Source organism: Natator depressus, chromosome 7 (genome assembly GCF_965152275.1).
Source record: "Natator depressus isolate rNatDep1 chromosome 7, rNatDep2.hap1, whole genome shotgun sequence".
In the NCBI taxonomy this organism is placed as follows: Eukaryota; Metazoa; Chordata; order Testudines; family Cheloniidae; genus Natator; species Natator depressus.
In genome coordinates this window covers 79639970-79667319 of record NC_134240.1, presented here as the reverse complement: position 1 = coordinate 79667319, position 27350 = coordinate 79639970, and the positions used below count along the sequence as shown (strand labels likewise).

The window sequence follows — 27350 nt, the reverse complement described above, 5'->3', positions numbered from 1 at the left end:
TGTTAAATTTAGTATTTGCCATGTCAGTTTATACATGAAACCAAACCATACAAATCACTAGTTCTATGGGATTGGGGAAAGAAACCAGTGATTTTTATGTAGAGTTTCTGATATGGAGTGGCTTTAATTCAAAATACTATTAAAATCCAAATAAAACATAGTCTCAAGTTTGATTATTCAACCTACTATTAAAATTGTTTTACACTGCCATAAAAAGATTATTCCTATTGTAAATGGACCATCTGATTTATATATTGTAGTAGGTGAAGAAAAGACAGCTTCCATTTTACAACAGAGAGATTTCTGTGATTGTGTTCTTATTAAAACATTCATAAACACATCCCCAACAGAATCCTGCTGGTTTATGCTACAGATGATTTAAGGACATGCAGTTCACAGTTACCTTTCTCACTACAAAGTCACCACCTTCTGGTCAACTGGGCAGTAGTTTATTATTTAAAAATAACTTCATGTTCACCAATGACATCAGTTATAGAAATTCAGAATGTTGAGAGACTGTATTTGTGTTTAGATTTCCTTAAGCTATAAAATGAATGTTTGGAAAGAGCTTTACTAGAAAATATCAAATGCATACTGCTTCACAGAGCTAACTGCTCCCCTATAGCAGCTCGATTTTTATTTTTGACATTCTGTTGTTGAGAACGTTAAACCAATAATGAAGATTTAGAATTTGTAAAGCCTTAATGTGGGACTCTATTTAAAGGAAACACATATGCTTTTATCATATGTTCTTATAGCTGTTCATTACAAAACATATTTTTATGTGGTCATTTTGATTTAAGTACAAAGAAACTTACTATCCAAAATCATACATGTGTGAAGGGGAAGTGTTTTTTAAAGAAGGGCAAATAAACTATGTGGCAATAGCAATGTACAGTATTATTAATACTACCACGTAGATTTTGCTGCATGCCCAGTATAATGTTGACATTGTAGCTTAGAAATAACTGTCAAGTGTGATCTTGCACTTTAATATTTAATCTGAATTCAAATAGAGAAGTAACAAAAATAAGAAACTAGTTAATCACAGCTGTAGAGGCAATTAAGGACTGGCTCCACAGTTCCTACTCAGTACTGTATACTATGAAGCTCTCTGGTATTATGAAATTGGTAGACAGTATATTGCAGTGTGAATCACAGCTGCAATATGTGACCTTAATCTGTGAATGGTGAATTGCTAATATATGGTATGTATTTGTATTCAGTATACTACAGTGTGAATGAGAAGAAGCTGGTTGGTATAAGGTAATGCAGAATAGAACCTAGTGACTCATATATTACTATATTTGTAGAACACTGTGATGTGGAAGGATATTATACTCTGAGTAACATTCTGTGATTGTCAGTAAAAATCTAATATGCTGGAATATTAAACTGAACTTGATACACTTTAGAGAGAGGAAAAAACCTGTTCTCAAATAATCACTAAATGTTTTGGGTGAGTGTGATACGATAGCAATTAATAGTGGACTAACTAGCTTGGTTAAAATAAGAACTTCTGAACCTTTGTCAAACACTTAAACCAAGCCCCAATAAAACTTTTTTCTAAGGCTCAAATAAGTTCAGTTACTTTAAATATATAGAGAGAATCATCAGTAGCCACTCTTTATACATCCTATTTTCAACCACTTTCCTCCTCCACCAAAAAGCAACCAATTTTCCTGAAATTTTGCTGCATCTCATCCCAAACTAGAAGACAGGAACCTGGGATAGATAGCCCATTGGTCCGACCCAGTTTGGCCATTCTTATGTTCTTAGAGTTTCTAGGAAGACTGGTAAAAATCAGAAATGCTGGTATAAATAGATTTCAATGGAACTGATTGTATGGAGATGAGGACCTTGTCCATGGTGTCCTGAACATTTACTTGAAATTCATAACTCTTTCTGGCTCAGCCTAGAAATGGTTAGGGGAAGAATTGGATGCATGGGAAGAGAACACTGGCAGGGCATGGAGGGTGGGATGAAGGAAGTACAGGAACCAGTAGGACATTAATGGAGTGCGAGGGATTGAGTGAAGTTTGGAGGAGTGGTACAAAGAAGTAGGTGAAGGGACAGGGAAAAAGCAGAGGCTCTTATCTACGTTAATTTTTTTTTTTTTGGAAATGTAATGTTAAGCACTTAATACAGCGAAGACTTCCACTCTGCCATCTATTCCACTGAGATATAACTGTTGTCCCTCACCTCTGATAGACTTGCCAAAGCCTTCAGCAAGGTAGCCTTGCTTAGATGGGCCTTATATAGACTCTCAGAGCAAAGAATCCCATCTTGTGGAGGAAGCTTAAACACCAACCAAATTCAAACTTCTCTGGGAAGATTTTTAGACACAAAGGGCAGTTAGATGCTCAACTCCAACTGAAAGTCAGTGGGAGATTTACCCAGCATTAATTGTGGCATAGGTGGTTAAGGAAGAATCATAGAAGTACTTCAAAAGCTCTTTTCACGGAGTATCCTTGTCATACCCATACACGGTAGCTGACAGCCTGCCACTTTGACATTAACAGCAGAATTAATACCTCTGAAACTTAGCACTGCTGGGTATATATAATATTATATCCTCACTGATTCATCATAACTAGCAGCATGACATCAATGCAAGAAGTACTAAAAACCATTATGCGGGAGGTAACAAAATAGTCAACGCAAAAAGTTTGAATTGTTCACAGATCAATTCATACCCAGATTTCCATGCAGATATCTGTAACATCTCCAGAAAATAACTCTTATCCACACTGAAGGCAGATGTAAGGTAAAAATGGGTAAAAGATTAGTACCAAGGTTTATATATGCCCAGAGCACTAGATGGGAATATTAAAAAAATCTAAATATATAAATATTTTTGGAAATGCACAAATCTTTTTTCTCTGAGTAAGAACTCAAGCACTTTTTACTTAATCTTGCCCCCCTTTTAGCATATGTGTAACCACTGGAGAAATGGGACATGTACCCACAACCCTTTACTATAACTACAGGACTCACGCATTCCCACTCTTGAGCACTCCCCTCTTCAACTAATATTACATGGTGGCACCTACACTAGCAGCCATTAAAAATTTACCAACAGTTGCCACACCATTGTATTGACTATACCACAGTTATAACCTATTACAAATATAGGAAATGCTGCCATATGCCAAGAGACATAACTGTTAGAAAATGCTGACTTAATAATGGTGACTGCTATATGCTCATTGCTTTAACAAGGTGTGCTAGTTTCTAAGATGTGAAATTTTCTAATTGCACTGTTAGTTAAAATATTGGTCCACAGCTGGTCATCTCTCTGTAGAGCTACTGCCAGAGTATCTTTAATTCATGTATTTCCTGTTTATAAGCCATTCAGAGTAGTCATGTGATGAAACTTTTCTGCACCCTATTGTCCTCATGTCATGCCATTATGCCACCAGTTAGATTGGCTACCGGTTAGCCTGAGGAGAAAATTTAAATCTTTACCCATATAATTTTTTTCTGTGATAACATCAAATCTTGCGAGGTGAGATGGGAGAAAAATCAAGGCATGAAATCACCAATGTAATGGGACACCTGAAGACAAACACCTGAGTACATACTTGTCATCACAATTTTCTATGTTCCTCCTGAGTCAGAGTTAAATGAATATTCAAGTAGATTAAGGGACACTGTACTCTAAAGTTGCCATCTTTCAGATGAGGTGGAAAGTCAAAGCCATTGACTGCATCTGGCCATTAAAGAGCTTGTAATATTTTCCAGTATAGGTAGTGAGACAGGTGTCCTGCCTAAATTCAACCTCAGATAATTTGTTTCAGAATCCGGTTTACTTACATTCTTCCTGCAGTTTCAGTTGGACACACTGGGTGAAAGATTGGGCCACATTGAAGTCAGTGTCAAATCCTTTCATTGACTTCAGTAGGCCACTTGTTTGATACACTTGTTAAAAAACTACTTCTACATTTTGGATAGAGTTGCTATGAGTTTTATTAAACAACTGCTGCTCTCCACTCCAGAGATTGCTGCAGTTCAGTGTTGGCTAGGGCTAGTAAGTGTTTGGTTAGGCTAAATAGTTAATGATTTCAAAGCTACTTGATATCCATTGACTAACAAGCAAAGCATTAATGTAGTGAATAAGTCTTAAATCCCTTGGTTAATAGTGTTGTTGTAGACATGTTGGCCCCAGGATTTCAGAGAGACAAGGTGGGTGAGTTAATACTTTCTTTTATTAGACCAACTTCTCTTGATGGAAGAAACAAGCTTTCAAGCCTCACAGAGAAAAGAAAGTATTGCCTCACCCACCTTGTCACTCTCATACCTTTAAGTTAGTTTTTGTGAATTCAATTCAGGTTTATCTTACTGGATGGGTTTTACACTCCTGGTCAGATAATTGGTTTGTTGTGCTTTCTCTAGCATGTACATTTTCCAGGTACTGGGCTTTTTCTAATTTGGCCTCAAGGTGGTTGAATGTCCTCCCCTTTGATATCTGATCAAGTGTTTCAATATTTTAAAATTGCATTTAAAATATTTCTTTTCTTTCTTTATGTTGAATGTACTTCTATGTTTTGAGTTTATTTTATATGATATCTTGATGCTAGTTAATAGTGCTTTATAAATATATAATAATAATATTTTAATTCTTGCCTGCACCTTGTATTTCTTATATTATATGAACCTTTCATTAGCTGCTAGTGATGTAATAACACTTACAGCCCTGCACATTTCTTGCCAGCATTTTTATACTGCTGCCACTTTCTTCATTCACTCACTGAATTAATTTAGATTAAGACTCATGCAGAAATGTGAAATAAATGTGATTGCAGTGCAGTTGAATACTTAGCATAATACAGAGTTGGAAGGGAACTGCATTCTACTATTATGATGTATAGCACAAGACAAATTTAAAGCCAAAACATGAGTGTGAACTGAAATAGAGAGACACCTGTGATTAATCTAATCAGCCACTGGATGTCACTATGGTTCCACACAAATTCAGCTGAAAGAATATTTATCTAGAGTTGGGTGGCTAACTATTATGCAGACCATTAGAATGTAGTAAACTATGTCAAAATATCCAATTGCCTTTTCAGGAAAGTTATACAGTATATTTTTTAAATTACATTTTTATATTGGACTTCACCAGGTCACAGAGCCAGGAAACTGTGTCCGCCTCTCCCTTCCTTTCTTACCTTTACCCCAATGTTTAGAGTCCTTGCCTGGGTTGTGGGAGATCAAGGTTTGAATTCCTGCTCTGGATCAGGCACTAAAACTCATAGCTCCTCCCTCCTAGGTAGGTGACCTAACCACCAGGTGAAAAGCTGTGCTGGGATGAGTTGCTCTCAGTCTCTATTTTTGGAAACTGTTCCACTTCTGAGTATAAAAACTTAAATATTCAGTGGAGCTGGAACTTGAACTCAGATCTCCCTCCTGCCAGGTGAGCATCCTAACTACCAGGCTATAATATAGGCTATTCTGCTCAGTCTCTCCTGTTGAAGCTGTTCCACATTGAAAAAAATACTTAAATGTTCAGTGTGCCAGAGAGAGAGAATGCCTCTACAGCCTGATAATTCAGTAACTTATCTAGGAGGTAGGAGATGTGGATTCAAATCACTCCTCTGAATCAGGCAAAGAAAAGATTTGAATCTAAATTCAAGTCTTGCTCCGGACTGGGGATTGAAACCTGGGTGTTCTACATCCCTGGCAAGTGCCTAACCACTGGGCTAAAGGTTGTAAAGGGGGAAGTGTGCTCCCACTTTCTCTCTCTTACACTTTGCTGGCCTGAAATAGACTTTTCAAATTTGTGAGAAAATCTAAACATTTTTGGAACTGAACCAAATATTTTCTCCTGATTTTTTCAGTTTGCTGGCTGAACTGAAAAATCAGTTATTCACCAGCTCTGTTTAGGGTTTCTGGGGTGCTGATTTTGTGCTTGCTTCTGTTCATATCACTTTTTAAAAATATAAAATACAAATACAAATCAAAAGAGAATAAAAAACCAGTAGACAGGGGCCTGGCCTACACTAGGAGATTACTTCATATAGCTACGACTCAGGGGTGTGTGAAAAATCCACCCCCCTGGAAACATAGTTATACTGACCTAAATCCTCATGTAGGCAGTGCTAGCTCGATGGAAGAATTGGGGAGGTGGGGTACCTATGCTGACAGGAGAATCCCTCTTGTTGGCATAAGTAGTGTCTATATACCTACATGACTCTAGCTTCCATCCAGGACACACCACACGATCCATTGTCTACAGCCAAGCTCTAAGATACAACCACATTTGCTCCAATCCCTCAGATAGAGGCAAACATCTACAAGATCTCTATCAAGCATTCTTAAAACTACAATACCCACCTGCTGAAGTGAAAAAACAGATTGAAGTTGACAGAAAAGTACCCAGAAGTCACCAACTACAGGACAGGCCCAACAAAGAAAATAACAGAACACCACTAGCTGTCACCTTCAGCCCCCAACTAAAACCTCTCCAGCGCATCATGAAAGATTTACAACCTATCCTGAAAAAGGATCCCTCACTCTCACAGATCTTGGGAGACAGACCAGTCCTCGCTTACAGACAGCCCTCTAACCTGAAGCAAATACTCTCCAGCAACCACACACCACACAACAAAAACACTAACCCAGGAACCTATCCTTGCAACAAAGCCGATGCCAACTCTGTCCACATATGTATTCAAGTGACACCATCATAGGACCTAATAACATTAGCCACGCCATCAGGGGCTCGTTCACCTGCACATCTACCAATGTGATATATGCCATCATGTGCCAGCAATGCCCCTCTGCCATGTACATTGGCCAAACCGGACAGTCTCTACGCAAAAGAATAAATGGACACAAATCTGACATCAGGAATCATAACATTCAAAAACCAGTAGGAGAACACTTCAACCTCTCTGGCCACTCAGTAAAAGATTTAAGGATGGCAATTTTGCAACAGAAAAGCTTCAAAAACAGATTCCAGTGAGAAACTGCTGAGCTTTAATTAATATGCAAACTAGATACCATTAACTTGGGTATGAACAGAGACTGGGAGTGGCTCGATCATTACACATTTTGAATCTATTTCCCTGTGTTAAGTATCCTCACACCTTCTTGTCAACTGTCTAAATGGGCCATCTTGATTATCACTACAAAAGTTTTTTTTCTCCTGATGCTAATAGCTCATCTTAACTAATTAGCCTCTAACAGTTTGTATGGCAACTTCCAACTTATCTGTATATATATATATTTCTTCTTACTCTGTGTTCCATTCTATGCATCCGATGAAGTGGATGAGCCCACGAAAGTTTATGCTCTAATAAATTTGTTAGTCTCTAAGGTGACACAAGTACTCCTGTTCTTTTTATATTGAAGTGGTGCAGGTTCAGCTGTTCCCCCATAGTGTTTTAAGTGTAGACATACCCAGGGATATAGCAGATTATATCTGGAATGAAGGGCCTCAGGTTCCGATCTGTGACCAAGGAGCACTCTTTTGGAGGAGGAATAGGAGAAGGCATCACTGGCTTCAAGCCACCTTGGCGCTCCCCTATTTCTGGAGTGTCCTGACACTACTCAAGTCCAAGGTGTAAATTAAGGGTACCTGGAGATCACTGGCACATAAGGGTATCCTGTCCACACCCACTTCCACCAGTCATGCCTATACACTGGCAATCTGGTGGGGTGGCATAAAAGGGACTATGGCTGCTGTACAACACCTGTTGATTTCTCTGCATAACAGAAATTCTCCAGTTGCACGGTTTAAGGTAGCTTTATGACAGAGTGGCACAAAGTTGCCCTACATAAAGCAAAATCTGGGCCAGGATCAGAGTTATTTGCACATATTTGAGGAAGAATGAGAAGGACCATATGATCCTGAAAACTTAAAAAACCGCCACTTGTTTTTCAGGAAAGGAGAGTCTTTTTAACGAAAACTTACTGTAGTTCAGTGGAATTTACCCTGTAGGACTGGAAATCAAAACGGTTAGGATTTGCGACACCAGGACTGTGCGGTATAGACAGCCAAAACGAGTGGTTTTAACACAGTTGTTAAATTGTGTAGCTAAATGGTAACATGATTTGGTCAACCTAGGACTCTACCTAGATTCAAACATGGTATTTTTAATCTGTAGATAACATGGTTTGAGGCTAGAGTAAAACTTTTTATAACCCGTAGTCACCACAACTGGATTTAATAACCATTATTCAACTCAGCCCTCTTAAGCTGTTCAGTTGGGGATTGTTGGCACAGGCCTTTATGTTCTGCACAGTGAGCCAGCAGTTTCTTTATCAAATAACTGTAGTGATCATTACCCATCCATCTGTGTTTACCACTGAAAATATGTGAAAATGTAAATATAAACTATTAGGCATCTTTCATATAATAATTGACTAAATTGCCTTTCTAATCATGTCTATACTTTAATATAAACATGTTGAATTTTCATTATTATCTTAACCATCTACGCTGAAGAATTTAGTAATAATGGTTTCAGTGGCTGGTATTTGAAGAGACTTCATAGTTGGCCTCAGTTTTGTGCCTGTCTTTCTTTCACACCGACACACACCTGGATTTTAAAAAATGCAGTTTGTTTTTACAAGTATTTTCCTCTGGAAGAGATTGTAGATTATTTTCTATTTAGTATTTTCTTCATGTATGGTCAGATTGAGGCATTAAAAAACTTGACACATTTTTAAAGTCAACCTTATAAAATATTTTAAACATATTTAACATTATATTTCACTGAGGACACAAAGTTACTTAGAACATGTACTGAATATTTTTATATAGAAATGATCCTGGATTAGTTGTATAAAACAGATTTTTCTAAGTATATGAATCACCCCAAAATAGCGTTCTTTATCCTTTCATTTTTTGGTAAATGTATTTTTTTCCTGTTTGGCTGCATATAGTGTTAGTCACCATTTTAGGCACTGGTGAAGCCAAAAAGTACATGCCTTTTAATCCTGTCTTTCTGGCAAACCCTAATCCTTCATTTCAGTCATAGGCAAGGTTTGTTGGTAGAAAATATAGTTCTTTAATGGATTTAGATGTGTTCATTTTACTGCCATTTTATATAAAATTTCAAAACTACAAGTTGGAAAAATTACATTATGTTCAGCAGTACAGTTTAAAGTGCACCAAGCACCTGCATTATTAATCATGTTGGAATCGAAGACTCTTTGCACTCAGTAAACATATGGTACCAGAATTACATGGTACATGGTTCAGTATTTTATGAATAATCCACTCTCTATTATTTTCTGTTTATAGACCTTAAAAACAAAATAATTTTACTACACTAAAATGAGCTTAAGTGCATTAGTGCTGTTTAAATGATGCGTTCTGACCTTGTTTCATGATATCTAGCATAGTTCAAGGTGATTTGTTTTGATTATTTTTCCCCAGTAAGCAAAGAATCCACAAGAACACCCTGTTAAAAGATTTTGCTTTTTCTAATCTGCTGCAGTGAAACTGCGCTGTAGAAACATTCCCTCCCAAGTGGTCAAAGACGTGCAATTTACTAAGCCAAATCAAGTTACAAAATAGAGATAATGAAATTACTGATTAGCTTCTTTAATGATGCTGTTCTATTTGAAAAATGAGAAAGAAGAGAGTTTAAAAGATCCTTTATCTAATATGTTAGGGTTATAACTTATTTTAATATATGGGTGATGGTATATTTTGCAATCAATACAGTTTTGTCAATGACTTTGAGGGAGAGGGACAGTGATCCAGATTACAAATAGCCATCTGGATTGATCCAGAAACATACTGATGAATGACTTCACGTTAAAAATTAATATCTATGAATTCTTGTAATGTCAGCAGGGTTATGATGATAAAAATCATTTGTCATTTTTTCAAAAGATCATTTAGATGCATTTTTCCTCTGGTTAGAGAAGAACCAGTTTTCATTGTAAGCTCTTTCCAGTTGCTGTGGTGTTTCTAAAATGTACCCTGATTGGCTTTCTAAATACTTGAAGCTTCATTTAGCTATAACATGGGTGGTATGCAAAGCACATCCAGATACTCTAATGAGCACAGACCACAAATAAAAAAATGAAGAAAATGACAGATTTAATGGTTTGATTAACCACATTAATGTCTTTGACAGTCTTGAAAAGAGAATTTCTAATAAGCACCCAAACAAATGTGTGCAGGAAGTGGTCTTGCATTTGCTACTGCACATTTGAGTTCCTCTAATTACATCAATAAGGAATTTCTGCGCCTGGTTTAATGAATGCCTTTTGACTACTTTCTGAAAGGCAACTGGATGTAAGAAGGGATAAACACTGGCACCTTTTGTATGAAGCCACATGAACAGATTTCTATTAGTAGTTATCAGCCCTAGAAACTCTTTGTATTTTCATATAGTACAGTAAACTGCATTCTACATTCTTTTCTGTTTTCTTTATTAAGCCTGGATTTTTCTCTCCCCTTAGCTTTCTGTGACACACACTGGTCTCCTGAAACTTTTACTTAGCATTGGCTTTTTGATCATGCTTTACATGGCACAAAAATCAAGCATTTTTTCAGGGCTGTTCCTGCACCATCTCTAAGCTCAAGCAACTCCTAGAATTTATATGAAGCTATAGTACCTGGCTCATTCAATGTGTCTTTGATTCATAAAGTGAACTTCAAAACATTTTTCTTTGTATTGTTGTCATTTTTCTCCCCAAACAGAGGCACACTCACTGCAGATGTGGTGGATTAGTTATGAAAGAAGTTTTCTATTTGAAAACAAGTGAGATTTTAATGAAATCAGTAGATGGTCTGTACAATAGAGCTGAAGCTTCATATTATTTGTGGTATTTAAATTTCAATGAGTTGATTATGTATGAGAGTAAAATGACCGGTATTATGAATGTACCAAAAAAGTGACATGGAAGTGCTGTGCCAAAGGAGTGAAAACCCCCCACGTCCCCTTTATAGTCACTAGAGTTCAATAAAGCACCACTATTTCCCAGCTTTTAAAAGCTTTTTTTAATCTCAACGGTTCATACCTCACATTCCCTGGAGCCTGATTTGTTATACGTGCAGGGTCCTGTTCCATTCAGCAACATCTCACTGGTTTCAGTGTTGGTAGGTTTATAATCTACATAAAATTCCTGTGTGGTTGGAGTCATTTGCTTCAGTGACTGTCGTTTTTTTTTCCTGTGCCTTCGCATGAGAGAGTGTTGCTGCAGCTGCTTCATACTGGCTGGGTAACGCTTCCATGACACATAGATTACCAGCAGGATCACAAGCACAGACAAAAAAAGGGCCACACTCCCTGCTATTATTTTATGAAAGGAGATGTGTTCTGTGTCATGCTCGAGTTCTGAGCTGGATTCGGTGGTTCCGATAGTTGGGGGCAGAGGAGGCTTGCTGTCATGTTTAGGCCTGGTGAGTTTTGGTTTAAATGTTGGCTTTGGGGGAGCTCTTGCTAATTCAAACCTCTCTGTAGTACTTTTGCCACAGATGCTGTAGTTTTTCACTGCATCAATAACATTCACCCCTTGCAGCTCTTTGGGGCTGGCACAGATAATTGTATTTTCCCTCAGCCCTTTAAAACTTTTTAGCCAGTTTACCAGAGAGCAAATGTTTCTGCTGCATTCCCATATATTCCCAGCAAGGCTGATATCATTGAGGGATATCCAAGAATCCAAAATTTCTTGACCAATAAATGTGAGCTTGTTTGAATCCAGGTTGAGGCGCTGTAAATTGGGAACACACTGAAAAACACTAGGTCCACTGAAAGCTTCTATTTCATTACCAGATAAATCAAGCCTTTGTAATGAGCTCCAGGTCCAGGACATAGTTTGTCCTATCACACTGATTTTATTCCACTGTAAATAAAGGTTTTGAAGGCTGACTAGTCTTGGAAAAAGTGCCAGGTTGAGCTTAGAAAACTGATTGTGCTCCAGGTGAAGCTCCTTCAGCCTGATCATGCCTGCAAAGACATTCCTTGCTAAACTTCGGATGCGATTGTAACCCAGGTCCAGAAGTTCAAGATTCCTACAGTCTTGGAATATTCGAACAGGGATGGTTCTTAGGGAATTGGATCGCAAATGTAAACTCAGCAGCTTCCTTAAGCCCCTGAACTGTTCAGATCCCAGAGACTGCAGCTGATTGTATGACAGATCCAAGTTACGGAGATTTGTCACAGGTCTGAAGGTATTATTAAGAAAAAAGGCGATTCTGTTGGAACTCAGGATCAACTCTTTTAGTCTGCGTATTCCATTGAAAGCATTTTCGTCAATATTGCTGATGTGGTTATGGTCTAGATACAGCCAGGTGAGCTGATTTAGACCTTTAAACTGATTATGTTTTAGTTTTTGGAGGCTGTTATAGCGAAGGGACAAACCTAAACAACCAGCAGATATAGTCAAGGGTATCTCCTGTAATTTCTGAGATTCACAATATACCATTTTTCCTTCACACCTACAGCTCTTAGGGCATCCTCGTTCAGCAGAAGAAAGCATTGTCAGTAATACAGTAGGGGCTAGTACCAGGGCTACAGCTGATCCGCTCAGTAGCCTAATTACATTGAAACCTGGAAATAAAAACAACTTAGAAAAGTTATCCCCCCAAAAGATCAGTCATTTTAAAAATCATGCTAAGACTTTCTTTTAAAAATCATTTAAAAAATTTCTAGCTTGACAGCTACTTTGCACATTATTTTCTTTTACTCAGATTTAAAAAATGTCTTTATAAATATTGTAAAAATAGTTAAAATGTCTATTGATTACATTTATTTAAACTATGATCCTAAATCATATCAAGGTAGGTCTATAGAACAATTAAAACAGGGTCTATGCAGAAGCTACAAACTGTATATTTAAAAAAATGAAAAACATACCCATCCTTTGTGTTGTTCAAAGGTCGTCCTTAGGTCTTTTGTTTTTGGTTAGGGTGCCACAAGCATGACAGTCCCTGTCAGCTGCACTGTTGTGAGTCAGGGCTTGCTGACACCCAGGAAGAAAAATTGGACCCCTTGGGAGATGGACTGATTTTGGAACATTATTCTTTGCCAGCCATGCAGAACACTCCAAGAATAAATAAATCCCAACACACCATTCACAGCAAAATGTCAGATTCTTCCTAGGTAATAGGATCTTCATGGATATTACGGTTTTGCATCTTTACAGTTAGAAACCTGGCTTTTAAAATCTCTCTTTATGTGAAAGCATGATAGATTCCTCAAAGCAACAATTAGCTATCTGAATTCACACCTCTGTATTCCATAGTACAGCAGTTATTGTAGTTAGCTCCCGATCCTATGAAGCTGCTTTGGAGCACAGAATAACAGAATAACACCGTACAATGAACAAGCTCTGTTCACTTCTGCATACTGTCATTCTGAAAGCTCCTCCGACTGTTGCTTTGGTTTCAGTGAATGCAGTCTTATGTATAGCTGCCCCCAGTGGTGAAGAATATTATGGGCATGTGCAGAAATGTCTTTCTTTTATCTTGCAAATGAGTAAACTCTGCTGGGAAATGTGATTGTTCTGGGTAACTAAATGGGAGTGGAGTGGTCAGCTTCAGTGTGAACTAACAAAATATTCCGAAACTTACAAATCCTCTGTCTCTTTTGATTCTGTCAAAGAGTTTTTACAAACACAAACACTCGGTTTTCACAATAACTCACTACTTTTTAACTACATCAACTACTTACTGTGCCTGTAATCCAGCATTTTAATAAGGATAGACTATTTATATTATGACAAATATTTTTAGGCTATCATTTTGCCTCTTGCCTTTTTTTAAAAAAAATCACAGTGAAAAGGAAGTTGGGGATAAAAATATCAGGTTCATTTTATTTCATAACTTGCTATCACAGTATTAACTGTTTTTAACTAAATCTAGCTTGTGTTTAAAATATAGTCCTGTGAGCAAACGAGCCAAATAGATTTAACATGGAATCTGGTCCCACTGATTTTGTCATATTAAGTAAAGACATGCTTAGGAAAGTTTTTAATGTGTATTTACTGTAATTTAAAGAACTTTTAACGTATATAACTTAATTTAACAAACCCAGGAATAGATTTTTTTACTTCCGTAAAATCTAAAGAACATAAAAATTAAGATATAAATACATTTGTGGCTAACCCTTATGTGTGAGACCAAGAATCCTCCATCCCTCCCCTTCCTCACTGCATGGGATTAAGGAGCCTCTACCCCCTGTGTGACCTGTTGGAACAGAGCCTTCCTCTTTCCCATTGCATGCTCAGTGCCAGGGTATGATGGAATTATAGCACTGGGGCTGCTACTGAGATTCTCCCCCTCAATGAAGAATGTGTCTGAAAGGTGGTAGAGAGTAGGTGGAACAATGGCTCAGTCTGCTGCAAGAGGTAGCCAGAGCAAAAGAGTATACCATATCCTTTAACGGGGTGGTGCTGATTGCATTCCCCCAAATGTAGCTGGGGAGCTCTGAGCAATTTTAAGGCAGAATACCTTCAGTGATCTACTGGGGTACTGTGGCTCTGCACTTTGTGCCTTACTATGGGCTGTGGCTTGTGTCACAATGAGGCCTCTTGTGATTTACAATCAGATGAAAGCATACAGCTTCATGTAACACAATTCCTTCTGAAACATACCACATTTTGAAATGTGATCAGTGCACTGGGAATGTTCTAACATTTTACATTGTGGTTCTAAACAGAGCATGAAAACCCTGAGGTAGTTTTCTAACATTTCCCCCTTACTAGGCATGACTTTATCACTAACTAATAACAAAAACCACTAATACAGCATAAATCCCAACCAGAGCTTTATTCCTGAGCTTGCTGTCCCAAGGATTTTCCTCCAGGATCTGCTCTGTCCTCCTGCCTAGGGACCACTCCCATCTCTCTGGTTGAGCTAAGGAGTCGACTCAGCCACCAAAAGTAAGCAGAACTTCAGTAGCTTTTTTCATGATTCTAACGATTGCCAATAGGGTGAGCAAACAAAAGAGCCCTGCCATCCTGTTGGTCTGTTATTTCTACTTTATAAAGTAGAAAATAGTGATGAGGCATTGCTGAACGGAGCAAGTGTGGAACATGATGTTAATTGCTTGTCAAGTTCAATTTTCTTAACTGAATCTTTTTTGAATTATACAAGCAGAAAAAGTGCCAGTATCGGATAACCACTTTTTCTTCACTTGCATTTGTGTCTTCAGACAGCTGAACAGATTTTGTTTAAATTGTGCAACCAAAATCACTTCCACCACAAGACCTTGTATACCAAGTTTCAGCATAACATTTTACAGCCAAATTGTAAACTTTTGAAAATCAGAGGCTTTAACTGAAGTCTATGTTCAGTTTAACTGAAGACTATATCTTAGCTATGAAAGCGCCTGAGAATTTGTACATGATTGGCCTGCTTCACATCTCATTGACACTGGTTATACAACGGTATACGGTGCAACCGATGTCAATGGAGTTACCTCCCAATTTACAGAACCGTGAGAAAAGAACCGGACCCAAACTTTTTGATTGAATCTTGTTCTACACCCTGGTTTTCTTCACTTTTTATGTATAAACTCCCTTTTGTAATAATGATGACATATATGTTAGAGGGCTTATTGCAATTTTGGGGTAGCTGAAGTATAGCAGTGTCTTCATATAAGTACACTAACTCAAAATTTAATAAATTCATTGTGAATTTAATTTTATGTTATTTATACATTAGTATTCCACAACGTTGCTCCTGAATGTTGATATTGTTCATACTGGATTGTAAGTTATTCACTGTATTTTGTCAATCAATCTTCCATTCTGGTCCACTGGGAACAACAGTTCCAAGCAAGAGGAGACTGCAAGTAGCAGAAATCTTGAGGGCCACACACCAACAGGGTATTGCTGCTCAGAGGGAATGTTTGTCACTTTTCTTTGTCTGATAGGAAGGTGTCTCCTGAGATGTCCCAAAGCCCCTGGAAGTTTCAGTCAGTTTGTTTTTGTGACTTTCTCAGGGATTTCAGGACTTCTGTTTTTGACATAGATTGTGATTCCACAGAAGCTGTGGAGGATGGTATATATCACTAGTCATGAACTGTGCCTTAACAGCTATGCATCTACTCTTTGAGAGCTAACTTTTTCTTCTAGGCTTTGACTACATTGGGAAAATGAAGTGTGTGAGCAAATGTGCTAGCACCTTCTTAAACCTGACTTAGCACCTGTAATGGGTTGGATCACAGAAACCTCTTTGGGACTGCCACCTGGTGTGCTGGGACTACCTCTGAGCCTGTTTTCCCTGCTAGCTTGGGACTTCAGTACCTTGCCTTGTTTGAGTCAGACACACTTGCCTGTTACAAACACAGACCCAAGTCTGAACCACATCCCCCACAAGCTGCAGGCTTAACTGAAAACCGCTTAAGAAGTGCCCCTGTCTCCAGCACTCAGATACCCAGCTCTCGGTGGTGTCCAAACCCCAAATAAATCCATTTTACCCTGTATAAAGCATATACAGGGTAAACCCATAAATTGTTCACCCTCTATAACACTGAGAGAGAGATATGCACAGCTGTTTGCCCCCAAGGTATTAATACTTACTTACTCTGGGTTAATTAATAAGTAAAAAGTGTTTTTATTAAATATAAAAAGTAGGCTTTAAGTGGTTCCAAGTAATAACAGACAGAACAAAGTAAATTACCAAACAAAATAAAATAACACACAGAAGTCTAAGCCTAATACAGTAGGAAACTAAATGCAGGCAAATATCACCCTCAGAGATGTTCCAATAAGCTTCTTTGACAGACTAGCCTCCTTCTAGTCTGGGCCCAATCCTTTCCCCGGTACAGTCTTTGTTCCAGCTCAGAAAAGCTATATAAGGGGGTGGAACAGAACTAGCTAGGGGATTTCTGCAGCCCCCTTTGTTCTGTTCTACCCCCTTATATAGCTTTGGCACAAGATAGGAATCTTTTGTCTCTTTGGGTCCCCACCCCTCCTTCTAAATGGAAAAGCCCCAGGTTAAGATGGATTCTAATACCGGGTGACATAGTCACATGTCCTGTGAGACCCCAAGCCTTCATTCTTCCCAGCCTGACTCACGGGAAGGCTTGCAAGTAAACAGATCCATCTACGGTTAGTTGTCCAAGTTGATGGGAACCATCAAGATCCCGAACCACCATTAATGGCCCACACTTTGCAAAATTACAGTAGGACCTAAGAGTTATATTTCTAGTTTCAGATACAAGAATGATACATTAATACAAATAGGATGACCACACTCAGTAGATTATAAGCTTTGTAATGCTTTACAAGAGACCTGTTGCATGAAGCATAGTCCAGTTACATTATATTCACACTTATTAGCATATTTTCATAAAATTGTATGGAGTGCAACGTCACAGCACCTTGTTAAACCTGACTTAGCACCTAGCATAGACAAAGACGGACACATTTTAAAATGTGTTAGGAGTAGAGCTGGGTGAATAATTGATTTTTTTAACTGAACTGCCTCTATTGTTTTGATTCTTTCTCTGAACCAAATCCGTCACTTCTAACTTGAGAGCAAAGGTGGTCAAACTGCCATAGAATATGCTCTTTTGTGCTTTTTTTTTTTTTTTGCTAGATAATGTAAATGCTGCCATAAAAGATGATGGGGTCTAGATGTGACACAAGGAGATGCAAACTGTAGCCCCCAACATGTCTCTGAGCCAACAGGAATAGATACATTCAGCTCTGGAAATGGACAGATCGAGCATCTCTCCCAGACACTTCAACCACTGGATTTTCACTTTCTGCCTGGGCCAGCCCAGGCCACTTTTGGGGCAGCGCTGGTTCGCTGCAGCTTCTCAGTGGAGCAAGGTAGGTGGTTACCTTGCATGGCTGCAACACCCCTCAGGGAGGATTTTCCATCACCAGGGGCCCAGCAACTTGGTTTACTAGCGGAAGCTGGCATAGCCAAGGGATGAATCAAGTACCTTATATTGTTTTGTGAAACTCAGTACGTGTAACCCCCATAGAGCTGATTTGGAATTGGGGCAGTTTAGGAAGTACAATAGGAGAAGTCCTTGCAATTTTTCAGGCTCATTAAAAATAGCTGGGACATGCAGCAGCTGCCACCATTTTCTGTCAACATTTGGTAATAGACATAGGAAGGCAGCACGTGGAGTAAATGATTTGTGAGGCCCACAAGCGAGGGGAAGAAGGATAAATGAAGATAGTTACAAATATTTCCAGGACTATATCAGCATAGGGAATCAAGTGTTATCGGATTTTGCTCACCGAAATAACAGTAAATATTTGCCTGTGCCATCACGGGCTTCCCATCTTCCACATTCAGTGTTCTCTGTGTAAGAGGTGATCTTTTTTTGTTGAAGCATTTGATCAGAATGAGTTTTTGGTAAAAATGTTTTTACTTCTGTAAGGCTGCTAAGAAGTCCACAGGCTACAGGTTACTTCACCTTCTGAAAAGCCACAATGATCCTTTCCCACTGCACTACCCTCATTTCTTACTGCACAAATCCAATAATGTAGGATTCTGGATTTAGAAGTTTTGTATCCAGAGATACAGTTGCTGTATCTATCACCACTTACTTGTTTTTTAAACACACATACCTGTTCAGAACTGTGGTTGACAAATATCCTCACATTACTCTCTTTGGATTCATGAAGTGGCTAAATACTCCGTTTATGAGGTGGTGTTTGGCAATAAGGAAGGCAGGAATCAAGAGGGTTAGCAATTGTAGTTTGTTCAAAATTGTATTGTAGTGTGTGATCACTGTCCATTTAAAGGTAGATAAGTCTAATAAGATGTGTTCATCATTTTTGGCAGCACTGATTAAAGGAACCTGCTGTTCTTTGAGGATAAGATTAGAACTGGTTAAGTACACCAAACAGGCTATAAACTCCCAACATAAACATCTGATCATGGGAAAGTGAGAGATACAGACAGGATTTGGCAAGGGCTGAGAGGAAAAGGAAAAGGAATGTAGAGGAGGGTCAGTGGTTTAGGATAGAGTATAGGTGAGGCAGAGGGAGGAGGTGAGAAGGTTCAGGGTTCACATGCAGGATGCAGGTGTATGGGGGATTCTACAGAGGATGGTAATGGATGGAGGCATCAAAGTGAGACTTCAGTGCAGTACCTGAACAGAACCTGGGTTTTTACATAATGTGGAAACTTAGGTGTTAGGCAAGGGAGGCTCAGTCTCCAAAGAAGAGCTTCCTTTGTATGGCTAATATTCCTTGCCCTCACTGCGGCTTAAATCATCCAGAGGTACAGGCTCTGTGATGAGCTGAAGGGAGACCAGAAGCAGGAGGGGAGCCATGCTCTTTCTGTACCAATCACTCTCAGCATTTTGCCTCCTAGGCTTTGAGTGCTTTCAGAGGACACTGGGGACACTACCCACATCAGTCAGTCACGGCCTCTGTATACCCCCAGGATTTCCCCAATTCCATGCAGGGCTACACAAGGCATTGTGTTCTCCATGCACGGTTGCACACAACACCAAAATGATGCAAGGATTTATGCAGTTGCAAACATTCCTTCATTGTGTGCACTATGGATGGAACACAAAGGGCTCTGTGGTGCCCTGCTGCATACAAGAATAGGAAGCATACCCGTTCAATCAACGTGATGCCAAGATTGTGCTCATGACATGCAATGACTAGATTTCCAGGATCATACCATGACTCCTGCATGCTTGCAGGGGACTGTGATACTCCTCTTGGGTTTCTTATACTATGATACTGAAGTTGCCTTAAGAGTTGGCAGGCTTCCCTCAATTGTTACATCTGGTGGTATGTTCACTTGGAGATACAAAATTCCCAGTTGACTTACTCATATGGAGATGATGAACCTTTTTTTTTTTCAGTTGTTTAGTGACGGCACACTCTCTCACTGGTTATGCGGCATCTCAGTTAAAAGAGGGATCTGAACAGCAGAAGTACAGGGCCTCAACAATGAATGCTTGCGACTGTGTCTGCAGCCTCTGTCTTTGTGTGGGTCCACTGTAGTGTTTGCTGGAAAGTCTGCCTGCTGTCTGGTTGCTCATATAGTGCACACTCTTCGCATTTGTTCTTCAGAACTTAGTGGTAGCCATCTATGAGATCAGTCTTCCGTCCAGTTAGTTCTCTTAGGGGCATACATCTCTAGGCTGCTGTGAGATTTCTGCAGATGAAGTATGTGTATCAGCAGCAGAGCATGGTGGGTGGCCAAGGTGACAAACCTACCTCTTGGGGAGCCAGATTGCCATAGGGTGAATGCTGCAGTTGCCTCTGTGCAAACATGAAGCATAGACATACGTTATGTTTCCACATACTTTCCATTTCATCAGTGTTGTGGCTAAGGGATTGGGCCAGAGTGCCTCAGACATGTTTCCTATTAGACATTTAATGTGCACTTACTTGCTTCTTGCCTTTCCAGATAACGCTGTCTAGACTCCTTACCATATGATGCAGGCAATGAACCCTCAGCATCCGTGAGGTCAGTTCAGGAGCTCCTTTTGGGTGAGGTGAAATCCCCGCTATATGGGTGAGACAGTTGGGAAAAAGTGTGGTCTAGTGAATTAGGCATGGAAGTGGGAGCCATAAAAATTGCATTAATCTTGCTGCTAGCGCAGACTTGCTTTGTGACTTTGGACATGTCACTTACCACCTCTGAGTCTCTATTTCTCAATCTATGAAATGGGGTTAGTGACATTTGCCTTCGATATAATGAGAGTGCAAATAGGAGAACATTTGGCTTTTCCTGTGACATTCATTATTTTCCATACCTCTATCATGTCCCATCTTATTTATCTTTTCTCTGAATGGAACAGTCACAGTATTTTGAAAATCTCTATACAGAGGTCCCTTCATGTCCCTAGTCATTTGCATCACCCGCCTCTCAGGTTCTTTTATTTCTGTTGAATCTTTTCTGAGATAGGGTGACCCCAACTGAACACAATATCCAAGGTGAGGACATAGTAATAAACAAGTTCTGTTATATATCAGCATCACTAGTTTAAATATAAAGATACAGAATTTTTCTCTTTAATTATATACCATTTCCTTGATCCTTAGGTTATCAAAAGTGACCATTTCAATTCATCTCAGGACTTTTCTTTCAGAGGACAGTAGGACAAAGAAATCCAGCCCCCCATTTTGAAAATCCCCCAAAATTCCACAGATGATTTTTTTTATTTTGTTTAGAAATTTTTGCAGAAAATATATAGCATTTTTCCTCCACCTCTAGTGGAAAGATGGCACAGAATGGCCCATTTCTTACCTTCCACCTCTGTTTGCTGTAATGTTTCTCACACAATATATTCCAGATAGTCCTCCCGGTTAATGGGGGACCATAATGACGTCAGGTACTATGAATAGAAATAGAATGTTTCATGATGGTGGTAATAGAGTTGGTGGGGTTTGTTTGTGAGTTTCATTGATACTACTTGGATCAAGTGTTCTTTATAGTGCTAATGTATTTTCTTTTTCCTATTTGCTTTATTCTCCTCAATGTTAACAAGTCCCTGATGTTGGCTGTGTATATTCTACTGATCTATTGAGGATTAATCCCTATTTGGGTGAAATTGTATCCAGTTATGTTTAATGTGGTTGCGCATTTAGAACCTGACTCTGCCACCATAATTCAAGCTGAGAAGAATCTGACTCTGCAAGGGGCTGCTTAAAGAGTAAAGTACTACTTAGTGTGAATAGTTGAGGCAGAATTCAACAATTATTGAATAGGGATTCATATATAGAATGAGCACATTAGTGATAGCTTGTCACACCAGTGCTCTGTAGTCAGTAGGGCACTGGCTTCTGTTTCGTATCTGGGTGGGGTTTAAGGTGTTGGTTTTCACATATACAGCCATAAACAATGTGTATGGTATCTCTTGCCATGTGATCAGCACTTTCAGCAGCGGTGCTCTAGAAGCTCCCAGTGTAAAAGGAAAGTGGCTAGTGGAAGGATGTTTTTCATAAGGGGTTCCATGCTGTAGACTGCACTCACCACTGCCTTACAAATTGTGTCCTTGATGCTCTTCAGGCCCTGGTGGTGAGCATGTTATAAATGCTTAGATGAAAATGCAAACTGCAAGTGTCTACTTTTGCCTTTGGCTTTTCCTGGTGGATGGTTTGATGGATTTGAAATAATTGATTTGGGAAGGCCAGTATTTTATGGTAGGTGGATTCCTGGGGTAGTCCACTCGGAGATGTTGGGGTGCTTTGGGGGGCATGCTATATGATACAATGATTATATTTTAGCCTTGTATGTTAGTGTCTTGTACCAGTACAGAATTTAAGGTAGGTGATCTGAAATAAATATTTATATCTATCTATCTCCTTCACATAAGGAAAGTGATATTTAATTGTTTGGGACAGAGTGAAAGGTTTCAGATAAACCAAGGGCTAAATTCTGTGAGCTTTTCTCATTTCTTTACTTCTATAGGAGCTTTGCCTGAGTAAGGACTGATGGACTGGTCCCTAAGTCTATTCGTGAGAGGTGTTCTATATCTGAAACTCCCATTGACTTCAATGGGAGTTGTAGGTGCTCAGCACTAATTTGAATTAGCCTCTAAATTAGTAGGTAGAAACAATTATCTTTTCTAGTTTCGAACCACTTGTTGGATCTACAGGGTCTTTTAGTAATTTAATTGCTCTTTAGCATAAACAGACATACAGGTGCAAGCAATTAAAGAGCGCAGTACATCTTGATTTCATTTAGCCTATTAAATATTTTAAAATCAGTTTCAATTTCTCTTTGTATCCATTTATTCCTTAAAAACTACAAAGAGCAAAAACGCTCCAATCTGGCCATATTAAAACCCTTACTCATCCTCGAGCTTTGGTACTTTCGAACTGTTAGGTTATGTCATTTACAAAGCCCACAGATGGGCAGAATAATCTGTTACCACAGAAAGTATTAGTAACGTCTTGAACTACACATGACAGTTGTGTAGATTTGCAGTTGAAAGAGAAAAACATGAACACAGTAAAGAGACATATAATTATGTTCATTCACACTGTGTCTAACATTAAAATGATCTGTTCAGATGGTTATATTTGCCTCGTTAGTCGCCTCCTTCCTTGGCTCCAACCTTATGCTATTTTTTGGCTTTTTCCCACAGAAAATATTTGTTCTGTCTCAGCAAAGTGAATTTTATTGAGTTTCTGTAGTCTTTAATAATTCAACCAAGCCTTTTCCAATTATAATAGTGATTGCTAGATATTCTAGTTACAGTAGCTGGTGTTTTTTTAATAGGATCTGAGGATCTTAATTATACCAACAGCCATGGTTAGTTAATTAGCTCAACTGTTTTTAACATAGCCTTAGGTGTCACTGTTTTATTAGCTGCTTAGGATATAGAAGAGCATTTTGGTTAAAAAATAGAGACAAGCTGGTGTAGAGCTTTCTTTAGTAGCTATCCAGTACTGCCATCCCTTTCTGCCCTTTCCCTGTTAACATACGTGGTAAACAAGCTTTGAAGAAACTAAGTGTGATTTAAATGACTTATAGCTTGTCATCCTTTGAGGTCATGTCTATCCAAGAAAATTATCTAGATTGTTTTTCAACTGTTTAATTCCATGTGATTAAACTAAAGTACAATATAGCTAATTGGCTTATATGAAAACAGACTCCCAGTCTAATTCATTTAAAAATAAAAACTTTAGTCTTTGCAGATTTATTTTGGTCTGTTAAAACTGATGTCATCTTATTTATCCAGTATACAGGGAAACAAGTAAAATACAGAACCCAGTTAAAGGAAACAAGAAGTAACATATGACATTGTCTTGCCATGTTACAATCTAAAATAGTCAAATCTCTGACGTACTAGTTTCTAATTGGCCGTTTCTATTGGGAGCTTTGTAATTATCACTTCCAATTCTTCCTCTCACACTATTAAGAGGATGGACAGAAGAAATTTTTTGAAGTTTTTTTCATTTTATTCTCACCTTTAATACTTCCACCTTAATGCCAAATTTGTCATATCAATATAAAGTATTAAAATGTAAATTATAAGTTGCAAAAAAACAAACATAGGGAGGCACATTAAAATTTTCAGATAAATGGGCATAATTTAGTTGGCATAATTAGAAAGGATATCAGGGAAGAATGCTTTGTTCATATAAAGATCAATCACATGTTAATACTGGAATCTGTATAACTTTGTTGCTATAGTCTATTTCAGTAAATGGTGTCATGACCATTATCTGTGGCCTTAACTTTTGAAGCTCTGCCATCACATTTCCTAATCCTTTGTATTCAGTAACTAAAACAAACTCTCCTTTTTTCCTGTGGCTCTCACACTCCTGTTAGTAGCGGTGGCATAAAGACGTAGCTTCCTTTAAATCCTATAAAAATTGAAGGCAGTTCACGCACAAGTGTTTTTACACAACATGTGGAACTCATTGCCACAAAATATCATTGACACCAAGAGCCAAGTTTACAAAGGTATTTAGCAGCTTAAAGATGTAGATAGGTGCCTACTGGGATTCACAATATCAACTTTGTGAGTTAGGTGTCTAACTCCCATCAACTTTCATATAACATAATGTAATCTCATGTCATAGTAATAAATACAATAGCAATCTGTGCACTGTCAGGAGCACAAAAAGTGTTCATTCCTCTTCTCTCTGAGGAACAAGGTGCCAAAAAGGGGGTCAAGTTGAGTGGAGAATAAGGCAGGATAACTGTTTCTCCCCCTGCCACCTTTGCATTGCCCTGAAGATCAGGGCGTATATGGGAGAACAATTTGCTCCATCCTAATTGATGTAACAGATTTCTCACTCCTCGTCACTGAGTGTGAGTGTTCCCCTTCTGAGATGATGTGATTTAAAAGCCTCAATCTAGCCCTAGATGTATAAGGAGTTATTTAGATAGTGTAACAAAAGTTAAAGCATATGACTTGTGCTTCAGAGAATATCTGTTGGGCATTAGAAAAAAAATCCTATGGGCATGTCAGTGCATCATTTTCCACTACCAGTTGGTTTTTTTTTGTTTTTGTATTTGTTGTTTTGGGGTTTTTTTTGAAGGGGGTGTTGTGGGTTTTTTGTTCTTTGTTTTTTGAATTTCCCCCTGAAATATCTGGTTCTGGCTGGTCTAATAGGCAAATGGAAGAGATGGACCAGTGATCTGATCTGATATGGCAATTTCAATGTACATCTGTTCCTACATAATTTAAAGTCAAGTGAGCATATGTTAACTCAACAGATACATCCATGCATGAAGGAAGACCCTTGGAAGTTATTTTATAGATCATCCTTAAAGGGAAATTATATGGATGTTCTTGAACAAACTTGGATAGCATAAATATTGTGTTATTTGTCATTAAGTATTGGATGCTCAAAAGTGTTAGTTTCATTAAATTTATTGTAGAAGTGTTTATTCAAAGACCAAATACTTTATACTCCACCCCACTGTGCAGGCAGTAACGTGAAAGAGATGTGGTAGAGACTGATTTAATCTACAACCATTCTTTATAGTAGAAGGCATTAATTTCAAAGGACACCATAACTTCTTTTGCATATTTGGGGGAAACAAAATGTATCCAGTTTTGGGAAAAGTCACCAGTAAGAGCTGTTGCTCAGGGTATTTACTTTTTGTCACAATATTTGAATTTGGTTGTGGCCTCCTCAGTTGAGTGTCAATTCCAGAGCTCTGCAAATAACTGATTTTTTTTCGGTTCACCGGCCATACCAAAAAATCGAGGGGGAACATTTTTTTTCAAGTTAACCCCCAAAATTTATTTTCTAAATTTTTGGGAAGTCAAAAAGTTGAATAAAATTTTTATCTGTTGCAAAACTTTTTGCTTCTTTGTTGGGCTTTTAAAGTTCAATTGAAGTAAGCTTCAAAATGAAAAGTTGTTTTGAATGAAGAATCAAAATGTTAAAAAAAGGGTTTTTTTGGCAAAATAATGTGGTGAACTTGATACAAATTTATAAAATGTTTTTGTTGGACCAAATTTGCATTCTTGGTGGGGGAAAAAAGTTTCAGCTAAAAAATTTTACCCCACTCTAGTCGATTCACATCTGTGATTTTATTTGTAGAAAGCATTTTACTGGCCTACATGCCTGGTCATCAATTACTGACTCAATAGGAAGATCTTTAGTGCCTCAGGTGATGCAGTGGTTCCTTGGTGGTCCAGCTGGACTCTAAACATATGTAGCACCATGTGTTTGTGAAAATGAACTTATTGCTGGTAAACTTCAAACACTGATCTTGTAGCAAAAAAGCTGCCCTGAGAGAGAGAGAGAGAGAGAGAGGGAAAAGACAGAGAGGGGAAAATTCATACCAAACTTTTTTTCATGTATATATTTAGTACAATGTTTTACAGCCAAGCACTATAATACAAATTCTCGTGCAGTAAATCAATTTTGTTTTTTAGAATTTCATTTTGGAGGTGGACTCTTCATTGGCAAGTTTGTCTGTTTTCTTTTTTTCAAAAATCCCTTATTTTAGTCTCTGCCTAAATTAATAGCAAAAATTGACTCAGTGACATAAAAAGGACTTCAATGATCCAACAGTGACAGCAGCACTAGCCTCTAAATCATTAATCCTAGTGGGTATGCAAGGTGAAACCAACAGCATTTGCTTCTGTTTTTATTATTTTTCACAATGGTTGATGGTGGGGGACGGAGGTACTTAATCTATTTTTTTTATCCTGTTTTTACTGGCCTTACTACCTCTTTGCTCTGAAAGTCAGGCTTGGAAGTGGTGCATCCCATTGCCACCCAGGCAGTATTTTTTCTTTAGGCCAGTTTCCAGAAAAAACAACAACAAAAAATGTATCAGCAATAGAAAGGCCAGCACTTCCCCTTTCATGTAGATTATGGTTCAGAGAGGGAAATATCTTTAGTATTTACAGCCTCTGCCATCATTTGGGTTTGTCATCATCTGCTTGGTGCCGTGGGCATTGCTTCTTGTCACTGACTGATAGGAACTATTGTAGGTGACAGTCTCAGTGGCCTTTTCTACTCATCATAATCTGGTATGAAAGATGGACCCTAATCATCAGCAGTAACAGTCCACTTGTCTGAACTAAACACGTTAAAAAGTAACTTGCTTTGCTGCAGTTCTTTTCCTTTTCCATTATTATTTTGCAGCAAAGGTGATAACTATTAATTAAACCAATATGAACTGAAGTTTCCCATGTTCCAGGGTCAGACTAACATGAATTAGAGCATGTTAGTTTGTGTGCAGAGATGTGTGGTAGCAATATGTCAAATAGACTACCTGGTGAGGAGAGTATTCTGGAGCATTTAAGAAAATGCCCCTGTAAATTCTATATACTCTGATTTTGCTTGGCACACTTTTCCATTGATGCTGATTAACCTAGCTGGCTGGCACCAGGCAATTCTAATAGATTGCGAGAATTTAGGCAGATGAATGATCTTTTTTTAAGTATGACTTCTGATTATTGGTTTTTACTGCAAGGACATTGAATAACAGTCTCCTTGCTTATAGTATAGAATATCTGCAT

The 27350-nt window shown here is 38.4% G+C and overlaps 2 protein-coding genes across 7 annotated transcripts in view; one reads left to right on the top strand and one right to left on the bottom strand.

Annotated features, from left to right (window-relative positions):
* LRRTM3 (leucine rich repeat transmembrane neuronal 3) overlaps positions 1-13342 on the bottom strand; it is a 120684-nt gene extending 107342 nt beyond the window's left edge. The window contains exons 1-2 of the mRNA XM_074958870.1: positions 12825-13342; positions 10987-12518 (exon numbers count right to left, since the gene is read on the bottom strand). Of these exons, the coding sequence (XP_074814971.1) occupies positions 10987-12518; positions 12825-12828 (1536 nt within the window). The 5' untranslated portion in view covers positions 12829-13342. The remainder of the gene's footprint in view (positions 1-10986; positions 12519-12824) is intronic.
* Positions 1-27350, top strand: part of CTNNA3 (catenin alpha 3) — an 896431-nt gene that overhangs the window by 368767 nt on the left and 500314 nt on the right. The window lies entirely within an intron of this gene.